The sequence below is a fragment of the Vipera berus genome (genome assembly GCF_964194415.1).
Source record: "Vipera berus genome assembly, chromosome: W".
Lineage (NCBI taxonomy): Eukaryota > Metazoa > Chordata > Lepidosauria > Squamata > Viperidae > Vipera > Vipera berus.
In genome coordinates this window covers 42343222-42362858 of record NC_138210.1, presented here as the reverse complement: position 1 = coordinate 42362858, position 19637 = coordinate 42343222, and the positions used below count along the sequence as shown (strand labels likewise).

At 40.9% G+C, this 19637-nt stretch overlaps 1 protein-coding gene across 1 annotated transcript in view; it reads left to right on the top strand.

The window, feature by feature from the left end:
* Positions 1-19637, top strand: part of LOC308676262 (transcription intermediary factor 1-beta-like) — a gene marked incomplete at its 5' end in the record, with an annotated part of 73734 nt that overhangs the window by 41892 nt on the left and 12205 nt on the right. The window contains 6 exons of the mRNA XM_081342076.1: positions 2666-2780; positions 8522-8668; positions 8867-8981; positions 9188-9315; positions 9462-9599; positions 9854-9884. Of these exons, the coding sequence (XP_081198202.1) occupies positions 2666-2780; positions 8522-8668; positions 8867-8981; positions 9188-9315; positions 9462-9599; positions 9854-9884 (674 nt within the window). The remainder of the gene's footprint in view (positions 1-2665; positions 2781-8521; positions 8669-8866; positions 8982-9187; positions 9316-9461; positions 9600-9853; positions 9885-19637) is intronic.

Sequence of the window (19637 nt, the reverse complement as noted above, 5' to 3'; positions counted from 1 at the left end):
AAGGACAGTTGCAAAAAACAAGCAAATCCCACAAGGTCATATATAGGAAATTACCAATAAAGGAGAATATTTGTAGCTTGGGGTTGAAATGAGGGGTCTTTGGTACTCTGACTTGGTTGAGGCAGTGCTAGACTAGCACTGATGATGTTACCTTGTTTGGGTAATGAAACATTTGCAAGAAAACACCCAAGCTCAGAGAGTGCCAAGGACACCTCATATAGGAAATTACCCGACTCAGTGTGGACTTTACTTTTTATCTGCCCTTTTGAAACTGGTCTGTTTTGTGGCCCATGTGAAGGACCTAGTTTTTTCATTGCACATGGTCCACAGAAGTAAAATGATTTATTTAGATTTGACTCAGTGTAATGTCTAAACAGAATCATTGTCGTTTGTAACTAACAGTTTATTAGGTGGTGTGTTTTGTAGATAAACCACAATTGGCAATGTTTAGATTTGCCTTGTGATGCATTATCCAGCCATGAACAGGTTTTAGGAGGTGCATCTCTCTTCTTTAAAACCAATATAATGTGACTTGTCAGTTTATATAATTTATGATAATAATTTATAATTATAAAATGTACATGTTTTTTCTTAATCTAAGAAGGCTCCTTCCTATTTGGAAAGAGAATTTTGCTGTTTTCTATATTTGCTGCTAGTCTTTGTGTCGGACCTGTCTAACTTGGGATCTTCCACTATTTTGGATTGCCATTCCCTATATTCCAGCAATGATCTTTTAATTTAAATAACAGAGAATCTGTTGTAAACTAGGGCTTTGCAGAGTATTTGGCATGCAGAAGCAGTGTTCCAGACAGTACAGGTAGTTCAGAACTTACAACCATTCATTTAGTGACTGTTTGAAGTTACAACGGCAATGAAAAAAGTGAATTATAACCAGTCCTCACATGACCATTGCAACATCCCCTCAGTCACGTGATCAAAATTTGGTCACTTGGCAACTGGCATGTATTTACAATCACATATCCCAGGGTCATGTGATCACCACTTGCAACCTTCCCAGCTGGCTTTTGACAAAGTAAATTGAGAAAGCTGAATTCACATAACGGCCATGTGATTCACTTAACAACTGCAGTGATTTGCTTAACAACCATGGCAAAAGTCATAAGATTGGGCATAACTCACTTAACACCCAACTTGCTTAGCAACAGTAATTCTGGTCCCAGTTGTGATCATAAGTCAAGGGCTACTTGTAGTGTTTTAGAATGGGAAGTGGGGAAAAATCAGGGACTTTTTTGGCAATGTTAAAAATGGAGATAGGAAAAGAAAAATGCTGGGAAGATTGGCACATGGGTAGGTTATATGAAAAGGAGAAGTGCGGGGACTTCCAGTTTTGCCCGGTAGCACACGGTCGCGGGATTGCAAAAGCTCTGCTTCATGCAGCTCTTTTCGCCCTGCCAGGGGACCCTTAATGGGTCTAAAGCCGCCGCAAAGAGGGGCGCCCCAGTGATGCAAGAATGACGGTGGTCATCCCGTTCAGTCGGGAAATTCGGGTTACGACAGGAGAAAGGCTGGCCCCATCTCGGTAACCAGCCCAAGCTACTTGCAGCCGTAGTCCACGAGTACTCACCAGAACATTGGTGAACAGCATTCTGAAACTGTGAGCAATTTGATCTTCTCTCTCCTACTCTATATTCAGAACTTTTGGAAAAGATACCCCAAGAAGCAAAAAAAAGCCTCCGAAAGTGAAAAGGGGGAGCTTTGCCCCACCCTCCCACCGAAGGAAGCGGCGATTTAAACTATTAAGGGGGACAAAAACATACTGTTGCTGACATCTAGTAGTGGAAGAGAATATATAACTAGCTGCTTTGTATTGGCAGGATGCCCAGAATGAGATAACCTACTTCTTTGATCTTTAAAAAAAAGCTAAACAAAACATTCTGGGCCAGCCACAATAAACAAAGATTATAATTGAAAAAACATAACTGACCTTCCTGGATGATAAACACCTATTGACTGTGACTTTAAAGCTGTTTTCAGAGAAAGAAAAAAAATTGAATTCTAGCTATCATGGAATCTCAAAAGCTTGCAAAAAGAACTTGTCAAGAAAAACCAAATACTTTCCAGGAGGAAATGCTTGCTATGTTGCAATTAATCCAAACAACAATGGCTCTTAAACCACAATGAAATTAAAAGTAACTTTGATGACATAAATGGACATATCTTTACATTAACCTCACAACATAAGAATTTTCAGAAAATGAAAGAATCTACCAATGGAAGGGATTGTGATTTAACACAGATGGAGGAAAACACACAAGATGTGACTGAAGCACCGGAACTGGAAGAGATAGTCCACACCCCAGAATCACAAAACAAAGCCGAAGATAAGAAGAAAAGCCTGACAAAATGGATTAGAGATACCAAAAAAATCTATGACTTGAGAGACAAAAAAAGATAAATGTATATTAAAAAATAAATAAAAAATAAAAAAGGAGAAATGCACCAATTTTGCCCTAATTGCCCCTGAAGACGTCTCTGGTTTTTATTTCAGCTGAAACCTGGAATAACATTCTTCCAAACAGTGCCCCACTTGAAACAAAAACAATATATTTTCAGTTGGAAATGAAATGTATTTTTCATTTTGTTCAATACCTCAGTTGTAAGAAATTGTGGCTAGACTAAGGAAACTATGTTACTGCCTCAACAGGATCCGGCAGGTGGCAGATGTGCAGAAACGTGTGCAGGTAGATGTGAAGATGTCTATCTTGCAAATTATGAAGGAGCTCAATAAGCGTGCTAAGGTGCTGGTTAGTGATGCACAGGTAAGAACGGAATGGGAACATTGGCTAGTACAGTGTGTGTGATGTTGAGCTACATACTTGTATAGTTGCAGGGTACGATACCATCCTGTAAATCTTCTGTTAATGTCTTCTTTTTCTTTTTTTACCTAAAAAAAGTAAATTAGTAAATTTGATTAGATTTATTACTGCATAAGCATCTCACAAAAGTATAACAAAAACAGAAGTGCAAGAAGTAAGATATGGTATACAGGTAGTCCTTTAGATATGACAAGTCACTTAACGAATGTTCAAAGTTACGTCATACAGCTCAATGTTACATATGACCCTGTTTCAAAGTTACAGTACAATGGCTCCTCTCCTGGCTCTTGTTGGGCTTTGGGAAACCAGACCTTTTAGACCCAGCTAGGACTAGTTAGACAAACAGCAAAAAACTTCACAAGGACCCAGCTTCTGTCCCGTTTTGCTGCATGTGCTGTGCTCTAGCCTGCTGAACTGTTTGAGCTGAATTTTTTTCTTCAGCTCCTCAAGGCAAAAAACTGCAAAGATTTTCTTTGCTTGCTTCGTCCCTTTCCTCTACTCTTCAGCCTGGAGTTGAGGTAAGTAACTTGCAGGTTTTGTTACCCTCTTTACAGGCATTCAGTAATTTAGCAGATTAGGTTTTTAAGGGATAGTGACTGGAGGGCAAAGAGTTTTTTAGCACCTAACTTTTTTGAGGGGGGGGATATCAACAAGTATGTCCTCCCAGCTTTTTTTTTCTTTATTGAAGAAAAGTGGCTTTCTGGGGGAGGGATGATTTGAAAGCAACGGAAAGGTTTTGGGAAACTTATCCTGAAGCTTTCCCAAAGCTTAGCAATAGCCAGGAGAGGGTTTGCAGTCTCCCAGTGATCAGCTGAATGGTGCAGAAAGCTCTGAAAGACTAGGGAACCAGTCCTTTTTCCCCCAGAAAAGCAGGGCTACTTGGTGAGATAGGGCAGTGGCAAAACCAGGAAAGGTAGGTGTGCCCAGCATATTTCTTCCCCATTTTTTCTCACTGGCAAGATAACCAATTGTGTTGTGGGTGCACATGCGGCCCACCCAAGGGTAGGGAAGTGGAGCATGGGGTACCTCAAAGCTTGACGCAGGTTGGCTTGTACCTGCACTAGGCCTCCCAGGCTCCCCCCCACCCCTGAGGCACCCCATTCTCCACTTAGTGACCCATGTATCCATTTAATGTATGCATTGGGGAGAGCAGGGATGGATGGTCGTTACTTAACAGAATAACAGAGTTGGGACCTTGGTGGTCTTCTGGTCCACCCCCCGGGTCATGCAGGAGACCCTATACAATTTCAGACAAATGGCTGTCCAATTAACTAGACCACGGGCCGGCAACCCGCGGCTCCGGAGCCGCATGCGGCTCTTTGAGCCGTCTCCTGCAGCTCCCAGTCGCCCGGTGCGCGCGCACCTCTCCGAACGGGCGGAGGTGCGCGCGCACCACTCCAAACGGGTGGAGGTGCGCGTGCACCACTCCAAAGATTTGGAGAGCTGCGCGCGCACCTCTCGGAACGGGCAGCGGCAGTACCCATTTGGAGACCTGCTGGTGCCAGTTTGGAAAGCTGCCACGGCCTGTTTACAGAGCTACCGCCTTCAGTAGCTCTGTAAACGGGCCGCGGCAGCTTTCTAAACCGGCACCAGCAGGTCTCCAAACGGGTGTTCGGGCGGCAGTTTGGAGGTCCCGGGGATGGCTCCGGCGACGCCCGGGCTGAAGGCGGCGCCGCAACCCAGCGCCCGTCAGCACGGAGACCCGTCGCCGCTGGCGTGCAGGTGCGTCCACATTAAAAAAAAGTGGAACCGCACGCGTGTATCCACGCACGCGAATGCGCAAAAAACAAAATGTTTTGCGCATGCACAAAATATTTTGTTTTATGCGCATGCGCGTGCGTGGATGCACGCGCGCGGCTCCCACTTTTTTTTATGTGTGATGGAAGCTCTTGCTCTTGCTTTTTCAGGTTGCCGACCCCTGAACTAGACATACCTAATTCCTGCAACCGTTCTTCATATGTTTTAGCCTCCAATCCCTTAATCATCTTTGTTGCTCTTATCTGTACTCTTTCTAGAGTCTCAAGATCTTTTTTATAACATAGCGACCAAAACTGGATGCAATATTCCAAGTATGGTGTTACCAAGGCATTATAAACTGGTACTAAACTCACATGATCTTGATACTGTCTGTTAATGCTGTTAATGCAGCCTAGGACTGAATTAGCTTTTTGTGTTGACTTGAGGCAGTTCATTTAATGTTTGTCCCTACCTTCGACTCTAATGGGCAGGCTCCATTACAGTCATAACTTGAGGACTACCTGTAATTAAAATATAAAAAGAAGTGTTCAATAGTCCACTCTTCCCCTTCCCTTCATTTTTCCCCCCAAGCATTGTTACTTAGATATTCATGTTAAACCTCTACAGTTGTTTTTTCTAAGTCATTTATTTCAATTGTTTTTAATATCTTTTTTTCAAAGGCTATATTCTAAATACCTTAATTTGCTTGCTCTGTAATCTGTTGTATATCAGGCACATTTCTTTTTAAGTTTCGGTTGAGTTCTGTTGTGAATATATACTATTTCTCCATGGCCGGATATTCTCCAATTTTGGTTTCCAATTCTTGTATTGTTGGCAAGGTTTTTCTTTCTCAAATTGGAAAATTGGTTCTTGTTGCTATTGTGATGCTTCACATTTATACACCAAATAATCCCTAATAACAATATATGTGGTTTCAATTCATTTTCAAAATTCCCCAAATGTTTTGATTTCTTTCCAGTATTATTTTTTTTGTATGACTCACTTAGGATAGAACGTTCCATCTTTTTTATGACATTTCTAGTATTTATTGTTAAATGATTTGTCCCTCTTGGCAATTGTCAATGGAATTGTACAGTAGTGGCCAAAATTGTGGAAACCTTTTGGGAAAAGTGTATTTTTGAGGTTTGATGGCTAATAACACCACTTTTTGGGGGGAGTAGTACCATAAAATTATATATCAATAGAAAGATAATTTAATCAAGAATGTAATGCAACAAAGTTTGTTCAATTATCTGTACTGTATTCTATGAAAAGTTATAGCCAAATAACCAGAAAAAGGAAGCACAACTTGCTTAGGTTGATATCAGGTAGCTTTCTTTCATCTGATTGTAGCCAATGAGCATGAGTGTTTAGAGAGCCAATCAGGTGTCATCTTGTTTTGGCAATGAGCCAATCATATCACAGTAGGATGCAGTTATTGATGTCATGTATTGAAGCTGAGAGGAAGACATTTGTCAGTGTGCTATGTGATCGCTATCAAGTTGGTTGGAGTTTTTTTTCTCTTTCATTTAGTGAGCTTGTAAAACGTAATAAAATTAAAGTAATGGTGCAAAGAGTTGACTGGTCGCCCATAAATCGATGTAAAATAGTATTATTAAGTGAACAAGGCTACAGTTATAAAGAAATTAGAAGAAAAATTGGTGGAAACTTAACCAAAGGTGGTATTTCTACTGTACACTTTTCCCAAAAGGTTTCCACAATTTTGGCCACTACTGTATAACATCTAAAAACCATTTTATTCTAATTTTCTCTTAAATTAGAGTTTGGGGTAGATTTTACTGATTTCCCCCCCATAACACTTTCCATTGATCCACTGTAATTACTTCCTTGCAGTTTTTTATTCAATTTGTCACACATTTTTGATTGTTATTGTCACTGTACAGTATTTTAGTAACAATGTATTCATACAACCTAATAAAAGTGATCTTGGTTTTGTAGATGTGTTTTAAATTCTGTTGTCATTCTCAAGGGCCTTCCTTTTTTAAAGGTCGCTTTTTCTTTTTCTGGTTATTTACGTGTACATTAACCATTGTAGGTTCCTTCCTTCATAGAGCTATTCTTGTTATGTCTTTAATCTGTTTCCTGTATCTAAATATTTCATAGTGGCACAAGTGATTAAATCTTCCTTACTGTACTTGTCCTTAGAGAAAAAAAGCATTTGACAGGTGATAATAGTGAAAGCACTGGTTTTATCTTTGCTGTGAAAGATTCCAGATTTTTAACAACTTTATCTTATAATGTGTTCCTTCAGCATCTTTTTTCTTTTATTGTGTCTTTCATTCGCTTTAATCAAATGCAGGGCTGGTGATCTGTGATCCTAGTGAGTGCACAATGCCACAGGTAGACTCTTGGATTGCATCAGATTACACTGTCCATTTCATAGCAAAAGCTTCTTTTTCTATGCTATTGTATACTCTCTCCCTACGCAAGAGGCTTTTTGAAAGATAAAAGAATTGGATATTTCCCTTCCTCAAACTCTTGGACTTGCACAACCCCTGAATTCACATCAGATATTGTGTCACGCAAAACAAATGGAAAATTAAAATCTGATCCCCTTAATACTACATAAAGCAGTTTCTTTACTTCTTGAAAGTCTTTTCCATATTCAGGAATTTGTCAAACTTTGTTAGGCTTGTTCCTCTTAATTAAGTCTTTGAGGGCTTTTGATTTGGTGGTAAAATGAGGTATAAACCATCCCTAGTACCCACATTCTCCAGAAATGATATTTCCTTTTTAGTTTGAGGCTACATGTCGGGCCCCACGGGGCCGACATTCAACAGGGGCCCTCCGCTCCCCTACGGCCCTTCCTGACCTGGGTGCCGGATGCCCTGACGGCTCGACAGACTCCCGTTGACCGCCCCGCTCCTCCCTGGCCCAGGAGAGTCGCCGGACGGCCATTCTGTGGCAGCTGGCCGCGCTGCTGCCGGCGGAACTCCCGTTTGTCGCCACGCAGGCGCAGGACACGCCGGTTGACGGCGGAGCCGGCAAGGAAGCTGCGAGGGCTGGCACGGCTGCGCACAGCCACCGGACGGCGGTTGCTGCCCGGGGAGCCCCTATTGTGCTACAGGACCGCTGTCTCGAGCGGGGGAAGGGCCCGCAGACCCAACAGACAGCGGGGCTTCAGCTACGGTCTCTCTGCGCGGCAGGACTATCTGGAGCAGCTGTGCAGCGCACGCAGGCGCGGGACAGCCCTGCCCAGGTGCCGGCAGTTTTTTCGTCGGGGGATGGGCTCGTTCCCACCGCAGTACCTGCGTCGGAGCTGGCACCCGGATGGCTAAAGGGGCTGGACGCTGGCGGCCATGCAGGGGCCCAGGGCCGGGTGGGGCCCGTTTTGGGATGGGGCGTGGGGGTGGGGCAAGGTGGTGGAGGGCCTTGGGTGCGAGCTTACCTGACGGAAAGGGAGCAAGAAGCAAAAGGCTCTGCCGGGGAGGGGCGGGGTGTATATAGGGGTTGGGAGTATGTGGGCGTGTTTGGGTGGGGTATGGGCGTGTGCCATAGGCATGTATTTAGCAGCGTTGGTTGCGGGTAGCGGCCAACGCTGACTTTGTTTTCCTGCTTCGGGTTGCTGTGAGGAGGAATAAAGCACATACAACCCTTTGTGGGTCGTCTCTCGTTCCTGTCCGGCCGTTGTTCTGCACGCTGCAGGACGAGTAGTGACACTACATCTCTTAAATAGTTTGCACTGTATTCTCCTCTGGCTTAACTTTTTGCTAACCAGTTACCTATCCAGATACCTATGCTATCTGTCCTCAGGATCTGCTTTCAGTTAGGGAAAAAAAACACAAGTTTATTTGGGTCTATACTGTATGGATCAGGATAGCATAGAGCCATGGGAGGCTGCATGCTATCACTGTGCATGCTGTAGCATTTCTAGGAAAGGGTACCTTCCACTTCTGTTTCTTCACCTAATTTTCTCCCTTTTGCAGAAAGTCACTGAAGGGCAACAAGAGAAACTGGAGAGGCAGCACTGGGCCATGACCAAGCTGCAACGTCACCAAGAACATATCCTGCGCTTTGCTAACTGGGCCTTGGAGAGTGACAACAACAGTGCATTGCTGCTCTCAAAGAAACTGGTAAATGCCCCTTGGTTAATAAGTGATTTGGGGGGGGGGAAGTTAAGGTGACCTGGCTTGCCTCAGGTTTTCTATTTTCATGTATCTAATGTCAGTACTGAAGTTAAGTGACAGACCAGTTATGGTCTTGCTGTTTCACATGTAATTGGTGTTTTGTCCCTCTCTTTTATTCCCCTCCCCCATTTTTTCTGGCTTTAGATTTATTTTCAGCTGCACAGGGCTCTAAAGATGATTGTGGATCCAGTGGAACCCCATGGAGACATGAAATTCCAGTGGGACTTAAATGCTTGGATCAAGAGTGCAGAGTCATTTGGTAAGTGATGATGAAATGAAATGCTTCTTATTCAGGAAAGGAAGTGGGAGTCTTGGATTTGAACTGAGCATCAGAATAGAAATGGTAAGGGTCAGCAAAGTTAGAGAAAGTTAGAAAATCCTGAGTTTTCCAAAGCATTAATTGAAGGTTGATATTGTGGGATTGAAAATGCCAGCCAGATTCACATTTTTCTTCTTTTTCCTCAGGCCAGATAGTCTCAGAACGGAGTGGTTTGCTGGTGACTGCCAATGCCCGAGCACCACAACAGTGGGCCAATGCTGCTTCTGTTGCATCAGGAGTGGCAGTCGGACAGGTTTCTGTCCCCCTTTCTCAGGTACTGACTCTAGATTTGTGCACATTTTCTCTTCAATAAGAGCCTGGTGCAACTGAACTAGCAGTTTCAGCTGGTAAACCCATCTCTACAATCTGGGAGGTGCTAACAGGGCAGTTACAGGCTTCCTGGTGTACTTTTCTTTGTAGGGTGTCCAACAGATGTCTCTGCAGACAAGCATAATGAATAAGGGAGCTTTGCTTCGGCCTGTACTGCCTTCCAACAGCCGGCGGCAGGCCATCCCCGACTGCTATATAAATGATGCCAGTGCCTCTTCTGCTGGACAGGTGAGCAGAACTCAGGACAAGGAAGGTTCCTTAATGCACAGGCATGCTTAGTAATGCACTGATTAAATGACATGTAAGCTGGTGTTGATTTTTCCTAGAAGAGAATACATTAAGTTTAAAGCCTGCAGTAGGAGGCCCTGTTTTATACAAGGCCAAGAACAAATAAATATACATTGCCAAACGATGGTGACAAAGCAGTTTTGGACTTACATGTGTATTGTATTTAATGTAAAATTTTCTCACATTTCTTTCAGCCAATGGACATTGGTGATGGCTTTGGTGTAGGTAAGGAATATGAAGGAGAAAGTGGTGTGTCCAACAAGAGTCTAGAGTGAAGCCATGTACAGTGAAGGAAAAAATTATTTGATCCCCTGCTGATTTTGTACGTTTACCCACTGACAAAGAAATGATCAGTCTATAATTTTAATGGTAGGTTTATTTTAACAGTGAGAGACAGAATAACAAAAAAAAATCCAGAAAAATGCATTTCAAAAAAGTTATAAATTGATTTGCATTTTAATGAGTGAAATAAGTACTTAATCCCCTATCAATCAGCAAGTTTTCTGGCTCCCAGGTGTCTTTTATACAGGTAGCGAGCTGAGATTAGGAGCACTCTCTTAAAGGGAGTATTCCTAATCTCATCTTGTTAACTGTATAAAAGACACCTGTCCACAGAAGCAATCAATCAGATTCCAAACTCTCCACCATGGCCAAGACCCAAAGAGCTGTCCAAGCATGTTGGGGACAGGATTGTAGGCTTACACAAGGCTGGAATGGGCTACAAGACTATTGCCAAACAGCTTGGTGAGAAGGTGACAACAGTTGGTGCAATTATTCGCAAATGAAGAAACACAAAATAACTGTCAATCTCCCTCGGTCTGGGGCTCCATGCAAGATCTCACCTTGTGGAGTTTCAATGATCATGATAATGGTGAGGAATCAGCCCAGAACTACACGGGAGGAACTTGTCAATTATCTCAAGGTAGCTGGGACCATAGTCACCAAGAAAACTATTGGTAACACATGCCGTGAAGGACTGAAATCCTGCAGTGCCCGCAAGGTCCCCCTACTCAAGAAAGCACATGTACAGGCCTGTCTGAAGTTTGCCAATGAACTTCTGAATGATTCAGAGGAGAACTGGGTGAAAGTGTTGTGGTCAGGTGAGACCAAAATCGAGCTCTTTGGCATCAACTCAACTCGCTGTGGTAGGAGGAGGAGGAGGAATGCTGCCTGTGACCCCAAGAACACCATCCCCACCGTCAAACGTGGAGGTGGAAACATTATGCTTTGGGGGTGTTTTTCTGCTAAGGAGACAGGACAACTTCACTGCATCAAAGGGATGATGGACGGGTTAGGGTTAGGGTCGTGGATGGGTATTCCAGTATGACAACAAACCAAAACATGCAGCAAAGGCAACAAAGGAGTGGCTCAAGAAGAAGCACATTAAGGTCCTGGAGTGGCGTAGCCAGTCTCCAGACCTTAATCCCATAGAAAGTTTGTGGAGGGACTTCTGGTTTTGCCTCGTAGCGAGACGGAAGTAGGGCTCTGCCTCCCACGTTCGATTTTGTCCTGCTGAGGGCCCGAAAAGGCCCTAAAGTCGTCCCGGAGAAGCGACGAAGAAAGAGGGGGACCCTCGTAGATCACGAACTGAGTGTGGTCAGTCCATTTGATCTGAGGAAGCCCTCTAAGCCAGCTGGTGAAAAATTGGCCGCAGTTCGGCAGCCAGTCGGAAGCTATTGACAGCCGGGGGGGGGGGGGGAGCACCAACTAGCAAAATTAAGCAACGTGTTGGAACTGGGTGACAGTATTTTTTTTTCCTGCTCTACTTTTTTTTAAAAAAAATTACCTGGAAAAAAGAAACCCAAAATGCAAAGCTCCCACAAGCGGGGTGGTGGTGGGTGTTCTTGGTGCCCCTCCTCCTAGAAGAATGGCGGTGGTTTACATCTTCGGGGAGAAAAACTTTCAGAGTATAAACTAAATTAGAAATAATTTAAAGTTATAACATTGAAAAATTTGGGAGACTTAAAGTATCTTGGAAACTATTTGCTTGAAAAAATACTAGACTGAACTCTTGAGAACTAAGTCTTGGTTGAAAGATAGACTGTCAGAACCCACTTCAGCCCACATCCTAGGAAAGAAGGACTCTTGGAGACAAGGTTTTCCAAGTAGGAACTTTTACTAAGAAATAGGAGATGGCAGGTATAATAGACAGGATCTGAAGAATCCCCTCACAGATCAATATTTTTAAAGTGTCCCCAAGCAAACTCCACCCCTCAGTTCCTTTGGTCAGGTCCGGATCAGCCAAGCTCCAGGTGGTAAGCCCCTCGTGGGACAAGAGAGACAGCAGTCCGTTCGTAGCAGGATAATTCCCACCTCCTCACATTTCATCCAGAGAAACAACCCAGATTCCAGAGGCTTTCATTCCTCACTTTCCACCCCCTTTCCTAGCTGTCCGCAAGATAAGAGGGGAATGCCTGGTAATTGGTTATATTGTGATGGTTAGCAGGCAGGCGGAATACACAAAAAGTTACAATTAAGGAAGGAAGTGAAAGTAATAAAATCCCAAGTTTGTTCCCTCTTCTTGGGAATGGCAAAATCCAGGGGAGGGTGAGATTTGGGTTTTGCACAGAAGAGATAGTTAGAAATGAAATATAAATGGATTCTGACATAGTCCTTTGATGACATCTAGTGGTGGAAAAGAAGAAAAACACTAAGACTTTTATTTTTTTGCTCTACGTTGTTTGGAAAGAATGACCTTGGATTGAAGCCTAAAGAGAGATAGCAAATTAGGCTCTTTGATGTTCCTGAACTTCTCAGACTTGCAGATTACAACTGGAAAAGAAGGGGAATTCTTGGGGCTGTTTTTTCTGCAGGATGGATTATAAACATAAACTACTTTGAAGCCAGCTGGCTTTCCTGGATTATAAACATTGCTTGAACTGCAATATTAAGAACTATTCAGAGACAGAAAAAAAATGACATTTGGTTATTCTCTTTAGAAGAGGCCTTATGGATTATTAACTTGGAATAGTAGGGCCTTAAGGATTATAATTTTTGGCTGACTGATGTTTCTGGTTTATTGGATAATTGCTTGGAGTTGGTGCTGAAAGACAAAAGTGGATTATAAAGTTTTACTTCCCCCTTTTTCTTTTTTTTATGGGGAACCTATTGGATTATAGATCCTGATCTTCAAGAACTATCTAGAGACAGAAGAAAGACTCCCTTTGGGGAAGGCCTTGTGGATTATTAATTTTACATAACAGTACCTTTTGGATTACTAATTGGAGCTGATTGATAACCTTGGACCTTTGGATAATTATTGGAGTTGAGACTGAAAGACAGAATTGGACTATAAACTCTCTTTCCTCCTTTCTCCCCCTATTTGGGGGAGCTTACTGGATTACAAGAGACTATAGATAAAGACTACAAGAAATTTTTGAAACAAATTTAAAGGTCATATTGTAATATTGGGTATAAGGTTGAAGGTTTGGTATAAGATTGATAACTGGGGAATATATTAGAATTGAGAAGGTCTGGAGGGTGGGAATAAAAATGAGTGTTCCTAATCTAGTTAAAATTAGCAAAAAACCATCAGCACCATTTTCTACTACCCCCAGTCCTGTGCATCAGAGATCAATTGACGCAATGTTACAGCAAGAAAAAAACAATAGCTTCCAGAAGGAAATGCAAAACACACTACAACTAATCCAGGAGGCTATTACTTCATACAAAGAAGACACAAAGAGAAATCATGAAGAGTCGAAAGATAACTGATAAAATGAAGGAAGAAATTCATGATTTGAAATCTCAGCTAGAAAACTTTCAACAGAATATTGCAAAGAATGAGCAAAGGATCCAGAAAGTAGAAGATAAATCAGCAGAAACAGATCAAAATAAAAGATCAAAATCAAAGATTGATGCAGGCAAATAAAGAACTGGAAGACTCAATAGCAGTTTTGGAAATGGAAAAGGCATCTCATTTTTTTAAGATTCCAGAACATAATGGAAGACAAGAAAGAAGATCTTGCTGACTTGACAGAACTGCTGGATGGAACGTTCGAAATTGGAAAACAGGAAATGAAGAGATTGATCAAACATTTAGAGTCAATTCAAGTTATGCAAAAAGAAATAAAGTCCCTTCAGAGGTACACGTCAGATTTGTCAAAAAATCAATAAGAGACGAGATATTGAGAAGAGTCAGAGATGACTCATTGCAATACAAGGAAAAAGAAATTGTAGTCTTAAAGCAGATACCTAGGAGGATAAGAGATTCACGAAGAGACTACCAATTCTTGACCAAAAAATTAATTTAAAAAGGAGTGAATTTTAGATAGCTGATGCCAGAGGGGATACTATTCAGTTGGGACTCTAAAAGATACCAATTGGACTCTCTTTAAAGCAATGGAATTTTACAAGAGACACAGCTTTTCTTGAAGAAGGAAGGTCAGAATTCCAACCAGAATGGGAATCCAGAAAACAGGAAAAGACAGCAATAGAAGGGGTGGGCAAACAAAGGGAAGAAGAAGATATAGAAAACAAATCAAGAAGAAGGGGCAAAGGGAAAAGAACAGAGACAGACAAGAACAACTAGAAGAATAAAACCTAAATATAACTGAAGAAGATGGAGAAGGATAATTGGATTCTTTCAATGAATATAAATGGACTGAACTCCCCCTTAAAAAGGAAAAAAAATCTTTACACGACTACAAAAACTAAAAATGGATATAGTTTGTTTGAAAGAAACACATATTAAAAGACAACATTATAAATTTCTGGAATGTTTGAAAATTGGGAAGCTTTTCTTTTCATCAGCACAACAATAGAAAAGAGGAGTAGCTTTATACATTAAAGAAATAATGAACCCAAAACAAATTTGTGCAGATGAAGAAGGAAGAATACTAATGGTGGAAATGACGTTAAACCAAAAACAGACATTGCTGGTAGCAATCTATGCACCGAACAACACACAAGAAGAATTTTATCAAAAATTACATAAGAAAATAGTGGAAATGGAATATCAAAATATTTGCTTAGTATGAGACTTCAATGCAATTGTAGGCGGAAAGCTAGATTACAGAAGTAGTAAAATAGGGGGAAAAGGTAGGAGCATTTTACCTAAGGCTTTTTTAAAAATGGCAGAATGTGTATACAGGATATATGGAGAGAGAAAAATCCAAAGAAATCTCAATATACATTTTACTCAAATAGGCATAAATCATGGTCTAGAATCAATATGAATGAAATGGATATCTGCTGAACTAAGAATGAACATACAAGAGATTGAGATAGAAACTAATGTATGGGCGGATCACAATCCGATAAAGATGACATGGAGAGGAACACCGGAAAAAAATTAAGATGGACATTTATTTTATTTTTATTTTTATTTTAATCCCATTTATATCCCGCCCTTCTCCGAAGACTCAGGGCGGCTTACAATTTAAGCACAAACCAATGTGCTTAGCAATAGCCTTCATTCTATGTATATGCCTGCTTATTAGGGCTTTCGCCCCCCCCCCCAAAGCGGCATTATTACAAAGTCAGCTTATTGCCCCCAACAATCTGGGTCCTCATTTTACCTACCTCGGAAGGATGGAAGGCTGAGTCAACCTTGAGCCTGGTGGGATGCGAACCTGCACTAATTGCAGGCAGCATTAGCCCACTGCTCCACCAAGGCTCATTGAATCAATCTCTACTGAAAGAGAAAGAATTTATACAAAAAGTAGCAAAGGAAATGGATTTTTTCGTTAAAGAAAATAAGAAAAAAGATACATCACTCCAAAACGTTTGGGATACAGCCAAAGCATATTTTAGAGGATTAGCCATAACTTACATGGCGAAAAAGAATAAGGGAAAAAAAAGAACAAACAAAGCTAAAGGAAGAATTGACAAAACTTGTTCTGTACCAGCCTGCTACCGGCCCTGCAGAAAAGGCAGGGACAACCCCTTTTACAAGAAGGCAAGAGGCTGGAATTACGCCTGCCAAATTTATTGCTACAAAAACAAATAGAACAAGACACAAACCAAGAAACAGGAGCTTTTCAAGCGGTTGCCTTCAGCAAACTAGCCCTCCCACGCATTCCCCCTTAGGTGTAAGCCTCCTGCGTCGGGCGTCCTTGAACAGGGCCAGCTGTGGGTCATCTTCACGCTGTCAGGCTCACACAGCTGGGTCTGCATCGTGACCAGATGAGAGGGGCCTGGCTGAGGACTCTCATCAAGCTCTTCAACACCCCCCTCCTCCTCCTCCTCTGAGTCATCCGAACCCACAGGCTGACCCTGAATCACAACAAAACTAGAATTAGAACTACAAAGAGACCCACAAAAGAAGACGCTTAAAAAACAAATGGGAGATAATAAAACATAAATTTAATAGAAGCTGAAGAAATGGCCCAACAAATTAAAAGAGCAAAACAAAACTTTTTTGAAAATGCTAATAAGCCGGGTAGATGGTTGGCCTACAAACTGAAAAAAGAAAGGAAAAAAAAGATAAATTGCAAGATGTGAGAGGCGATTTACAATACCAAAATGATATGATAAAAAGTTAATTAAAGAATTTGATGAAATACTTTATGATAAAGAAGAAATTACTCAGGAAAAAATAAGGCAATATATAGAAAATGTTAACCTACCAAAGATTCCAGAGAATTTTAAAAATATGTTAAATGAGAAAATAACAATGATGGAGCTGACAGAAGGTATAAAAAGACAAAAAAAATGACAAGACACCAAGCCCAGATGTGCTACACGCATAATTTTATAAAAGCCTACAAGATATACTAAGTCCATTAATGCAAGAAGTATGTAATGAAGTATTAGTAGAGGCCAAACTACCAAATACATGGATAGAAACCAATATCACTTTTAATACCAAAAGAAGATTCAGACTTGATTCAGATAAAGAATTACACACCAATATCGTTATTAAATGTGGATTACAAAATTTTTGCCTCAATAATAGCAGGAAGATTGAAGAGATTTTTGATTGAATATATACATTCAGACCAAAATGGATTTTTACCAAAGATACAAAGAACAACTGTAAGGACCCGCTTCCAAACCTCATCCCAAGAAAGCAGGACTCTTGGAACAATTCCATTCCAAAAGGAACTTTTATTAGGAGAAGCTGACAGCAGGCATAGAAGGCAGGATCTGAGGGTTTCCCGCTCAGGTCAATAGGTTAAAGGAGCATCAAGCAAACGCCACCCCAATAGTTCATCCAGTCAGTTCAAACGGGCCAATCCCTCCCTAGGTGTTAGATCTGTTGTGGGAACGTAGCTGATAATGGAGTCCGTTCCCATGCCTGTGAAGACGTTGGGTCTTCGCACCTCTCTCTTCCGCAGTGAGAGATAAGCCAGATGTCCGAAGGCACATTCCTTTCTCACCCCAGGTTGACATCAAGGGGAAATAATTCAAAGAGCAAGCAGGTAGGATAGGCAGAGAGGATACATTGTAGCTAAGCAAAAGGAGAAATGATGCATTCCCTGGAGCCTCCCCCTCTCCCCACGAGAATGACAGAACCCAGAGAAAGAACCCAAAAGGAAACAGAACTAAACCACCCCCCTTTAAAGAAATGGGTTCTGACAACAACCTAAGAATGATCTTAGATATCTTGGAATATTTCGAAATACATCCAGGGAAACAAATGGCATTAATTTTTTTAGATGCGCAGAAAGCTTTTGATAATGTCAACTGGCAATTTATGGTACAACAACAAAGTATATGGATTTTGGAGAAAACTTTATAAATATAATTAAAACAATTTACCATAGACAAAAGGCTAAAGTAATTGTAAATGGAGATTTTACAGAGAATTTTAATATTAAAAAGGCACAAGACAAAGGTGTCCACTATCTCCATTATTATTTATTTAAACTCTGGAAGTGCTGAGTAGAAATGTTAGACAGGACCCAGAAATTAAAGGTATGGAGATAAAATATGAAAAATATAAATTACAAGCATTTGTGGACAATTTGGTATTTATATTAGAAGATCCCTTGGAGACAAGCCCTAAATTATTGACAAAGATTGAAGAATTTGGAGAAGTAGCAGGATTGAAAATAAACAGAGATAAGACTAAAGTGATAGTTAAAAATCTTACAGATAAACAAAAATCAACTGTCAGAAAAAAAACAGTTCTCCAGATAGTTAAGAAAGTTAAATACCTGGAGATATACTTAACAGCAAGGTGTGCAACATTAAAAGAAGATAACTATTTTAAACTATTAAAACAAAATCAGATTTGGAAAGATGGAAAAAATTACAATTATCAATCTTGGGAAGAATAGCGACAGTGAAAATGAATATTTTACCAAAACTACTTTTCCTATTCTAAACAATACCTATAAAATCAGAGAATTTTTTGATGAGCTAAATGCATTGATTTTGAAATTTATCTGGCAAGGGAAAAAAGCCAGAATAAGACTGAAACTGCTACAAGAAGCAAAAGAAAATGGAGGATTTGGGCTAGCAGACTGGGTTCTATACTATCAAGCAGCTGTATTAACATGGTTAAAAGAGTGCTTAACCCTTAGACACAAAAGACTAGTATGTCTAAAGCAGGGGTCGGCAACCTTAAACACTCAGAGCCACTTGGACCTGTTTCCCAGAGGAAAAAAAAACACTGGGAGCTGCAAAACTCTCTCACACGTGCACGCGACGAAGGGAGCTTGAAGAGTTTAATTAAAAAGAAATAGAGGCTGCTGTGCATGAGTTCTCTCCCTCTCTGTCTTTCTCCCTCCTTCTCCCCCCCTCTCTCTCCCTCTCTCCGATTTTCTGCTCACCTGGCAAGCTGGCTTCACGCTGTTCTTGGACAAGCTGACACACATTCTTATTGGGCTCGCTCTCCTGCCCTGCTTTCTGCTCTTTCCTGCGGAGATGCAGCAAAGGCAGGAGTCCCGCCCAATAAGCTTCTGGGAGTACAACGTGAGGCCACTTTTTTTTACACACAGAGAGGGAAGGGAAGGGAAGTGCAAGTGCCTCTCTCTGTCTCTGTCTCTCTGCAAATGGCAGAGGACAACTGGGAGCCGCAGGAGAAGGCTGAAAGAGCCGCATGCGGCTTCAGAGCTGCGGATTACCGACCCGTGGTCTAGAGTGACATGACCTACAACTTGGATAGCATGCTTTTCTATGGTATGGAAAGAACCAAATTCATAAATACTTTCAAAATCACTACAAAAAATGCTTTCTGACATGGGAAAAGATAAAAATAAAAAATTATATGAAAATACCAGCATGGATCTTGACAATGGAAGCATTTGTGCACCCAAATTTAATCAACTATGAGAAACGTGTGACATACAAAGACATTTTGAATACTGATGGGAAATTACAAACTAAACAAGAATTGGAAGAACAGGGCATTGAGCTATCATGTTGGCCACACTTGCAAATGCAAATGAGATACAAAAAAGATGCCAAAACATATGGTTTTTATAAACATCAAACAGTCTTTGACCAGATACTGTCATCAGATGAAAAATTAATTTAAAAACTTTATAAATTTTTGTTAAACCTGAAGATGGAAGATGAACAAGTTAAAGAAATGATAACTTGGGCAAAAAAATTTGGACACAATGTAGAATTAGAAAAATGGCAAAACCTGTGGGAAAGAAACTATAAAATAACAAGGGCAGCTACTTATAAAGAAAATCTATATAAAAAGTTTTATAGATGGCATTTACCACCTGCAAGATTAGCATAAATGTTTAAAAACAGGTCTAGTAACTGTTGGAAATATAGGCAAAAGCCAGGCACGTACTATCACCTTTGGTGGACATGCCCTAAAGCAAAAAATTGTTGGTCAAAAATACACATGGTTACAGAAAATGTTAAGAAAATATGTAGATTTTAAGCCAGAACTATTTCTTTTAGGTATAATTACAGAGAACTATGACAAAAAATGTATACATTTAATATTACATGTATTAGCAGCGAGAATTACATTTGCACAGTACTGGAAAAACAAAGTAACACCATCGGAAGAAGATATAATTAGCAAAATTTTGGATTGTGAGGAAATGGATAGGCTCACATGTACTA